Below are 2797 nucleotides of genomic sequence, written 5' to 3'. Positions count from 1 at the left end.
TCCCGGATGACGGCAAGCCTGAGGGGGATTGGCAGGAGCACAAATAGGTTTCTAAATAGAGTGTTTGCATTTAACCATGAGATTTCATTAAACTGGTGCACAGTCTAGGGCAGCTGAGGTAAATACCACTGAGGCTTACGCAACTCTGCTTCCAATACACTTTCAAAAATACAACAAACACTCACCTCTTACTTTTGGATTTTCTTGTGGTGGCTAAGGAGAAACCAATTCAGTATAATTTTCAGAAGTCAGGAATTGGATTTGTCATAGGCCTACATCAGAACAAACCAACGTATACCAGATCCACTTCAGCAGCTTCTAACAAAGTAGGTAACTCAAGAGGTAGCAACCATCCAATTTGGGATTAGAAGGAAATGTTTCTCTAATTCAGTCTGGCTGGACTGGAGCAATTTTCTTATACGGCAAGAAGCATTGTGGGATGCTGTTGGCGAGATCTCATGAAGATTCAGTGGTCAGAGAGTTGCTCTTGTTGTGTAACCTCACAGTTTATGAGGCTTTGGGTCTTTTGTACTTACAAGTTTGAAATTTGCTATTGATAAGGAGTGGCAACAAAACTAAGAGGTCAGATATGGTGTGTTTTCTGTCAGATCTTCTGTGTATTTTTTTATTTCACATCTGTGAGATGTTGCTGTGAGAGTCCACAGCTCTGGATACTGTAAGGCAGGGAGTCGCTTTCATGACTAAGTGCAATCACACAGTGAGTATGAAGGCAACACCAGTAAGACACCAGAAAAAGAGTGCCAACATTTTACTTTAGAAGGTGCAGGCATGGTAACTGTTATTGTTTGAGACTACAAAATCTGGTACAGACAGCAGAGAGGTGTATTGCCTAGAAACAAGTAGGCATGCCAAAAGGGTACAAGTAAAAATCATCTTATTTCCTATCAGCCAGATAGACAAAAGTAGGCAAGGCACAGGCTGAGACAGTAGCACTGACTCAGAAGGCAGACTGAAGGGAGGGACTGTATGAAAGTAAAGCAAGCCACTGAGGAATGGAGCACAACTATGGAACTGAAGTACTCATTAGAAGGATGGGCTCTAATTACCGTCACTTGCAAGTTAATTTATTGGGGAAAATGGGTGGAACAGAAGAGCATTGTCAAGTATGCTCAAGCTGCAGTTTGAATATCCATTAGCAATGTGAATAGAAGTCTGTGGTCAGTGCCCTACAATTATGTTGAGTTTTTCCAGAAAAGCTAGGAGCAGAAGCATTTTCCAAGAAGGCCACTGTGAAGTAACTGCACATGCAAAATGTACTGCCCCAAATCATCATTCATAAAAGGACAAAGTTAACAAACTATGGCAAACTGACCAAAGGTGCTGCTGCTCCTTCTGACACCGAGTAATAGGCTGCAAAGCAAAATACACTCATTCCCTACTGCCTCCTCCCCCAAAACACACTTAGTCTCAGTTGTCTGTGAGGAAAAGGCCCCTGGTCTAACATTTGGTTAGAGTGTCTCATTTGGAAACAGATGCTATTGCTAAATAGTTAATTTTTTTCATAGCCTTTGAGAGTAGATCTAATGAAGAAGGGTGGTGCCTAAAGGAAGACTTTGGCACCTAAGACCAAAGTTATGGAAATTCCAGTGCATTCAGCACTAAATCCCGAGGACCTCAACCTCTGCTATACCTCTTTTTTTTTTAACTCCCCCCTCCAAAACAGTGTTACACCTTTGTCTATCAGACTCATTCTTGACAGGACTGAGCACCTTCCCTCAGCCTTAACCTGAGGGGGAACTTCTGCCGAAAAGCACCAGTGCCACAGGGGTCCTTACAGCGCACACCTAATGCTCTCTCAGGACCAGACTCCCTATGAAATGCAACCAACAGTGGTTTTTTTTCTTTGCCAAAGCAGAGGAGGTTGAAAGTGACTGAACCTATTTCCTATGTAAAGGTTGAGTGGCTGGAAGCCTGTGGCAGGGCTTCAGCTCCCTTCCTGACCTGCCTTCCAGTGCGTGCCGTAAGCTCAGACGAACGGCTAATGGTACAGTTAAAGATACGTGATCGAAAACACCTGCACATTATCATTAATTCCTTATTTATTGTCCTGGCTGTGCTTGATCCCTCCTTGAGACATCTCACCTTACCCACAGATTAATAACACAGCTCAGTTTTCGCGTGCAGCAGTTACCATGCTGTGGCCCTCCTGGACAATGGGCCACATGTCTTAAAGTGCCCCTCAGGCACAACTTTTGGGTACATTTATTGGACCTAGTCTTTCCTTGCGTATACCTAAAGCTACACCATTTCCAGCTGGCCAAAACACAAAACGCTTGCTGCAGGTTACAAGAACAAGGTAATGTCACTGTTCTCATGGTATCACAGTACTGATACGTGTTCCAGCTCAACTCTAAACGCTGAATTTGTATTTACCAAAACACTCCCAACCACGTTGAACTTTGTGCACCTCAGCAGTAACTTTCCCGAATACCTTGGGTGAACCTTGACGATCTCCTCCCAGAGCTGCAGGGAGGTGATCTGCCGTGGCACCGAGAGGGTCTCGCTGCGCAGCCCCGCCAGCTCCGCGCTCCTGGCGAAATACAGCACCGAGACCTGCTCGGGGAACAAACGCCGATCAGGAGAGCGGGGCCTACTGAAAAAAAAACCGCCACTGCACATAACTTCTCCGAAAATACCAAAACAAACAACCGAAACCAAACCAGCGTGAGGAAAAGCTTTCCCCGGCTTTTTTTTTTAATGCCGCTAAGATCCGTCGCGTTCCCCCAGCCCCGGCCGCCAAGAGGAGAGCAGGGAAAGGGGGGGAGGGGTAAGTCAG

General features: G+C 45.3%; 1 protein-coding gene across 1 annotated transcript in view; it reads right to left on the bottom strand.

The window, feature by feature from the left end:
- Positions 1 to 2797, bottom strand: part of LOC103919451 (molybdopterin synthase sulfur carrier subunit-like) — an 18694-nt gene that overhangs the window by 211 nt on the left and 15686 nt on the right. The window contains exons 3-4 of the mRNA XM_009326957.1: positions 2395 to 2577; positions 3 to 18 (exon numbers count right to left, since the gene is read on the bottom strand). Coding sequence (XP_009325232.1) covers positions 3 to 18; positions 2395 to 2577 — 199 coding nt within the window. The remainder of the gene's footprint in view (positions 1 to 2; positions 19 to 2394; positions 2578 to 2797) is intronic.

Source organism: Pygoscelis adeliae, unplaced genomic scaffold (assembly GCF_000699105.1).
Source record: "Pygoscelis adeliae isolate BGI_AS28 unplaced genomic scaffold, ASM69910v1 Scaffold116, whole genome shotgun sequence".
Classification (NCBI taxonomy): Eukaryota; Metazoa; Chordata; class Aves; order Sphenisciformes; family Spheniscidae; genus Pygoscelis; species Pygoscelis adeliae.
The sequence above is the reverse complement of the archived record's forward strand: the minus strand, read 5'-3'. Positions and strand labels throughout refer to the sequence as shown.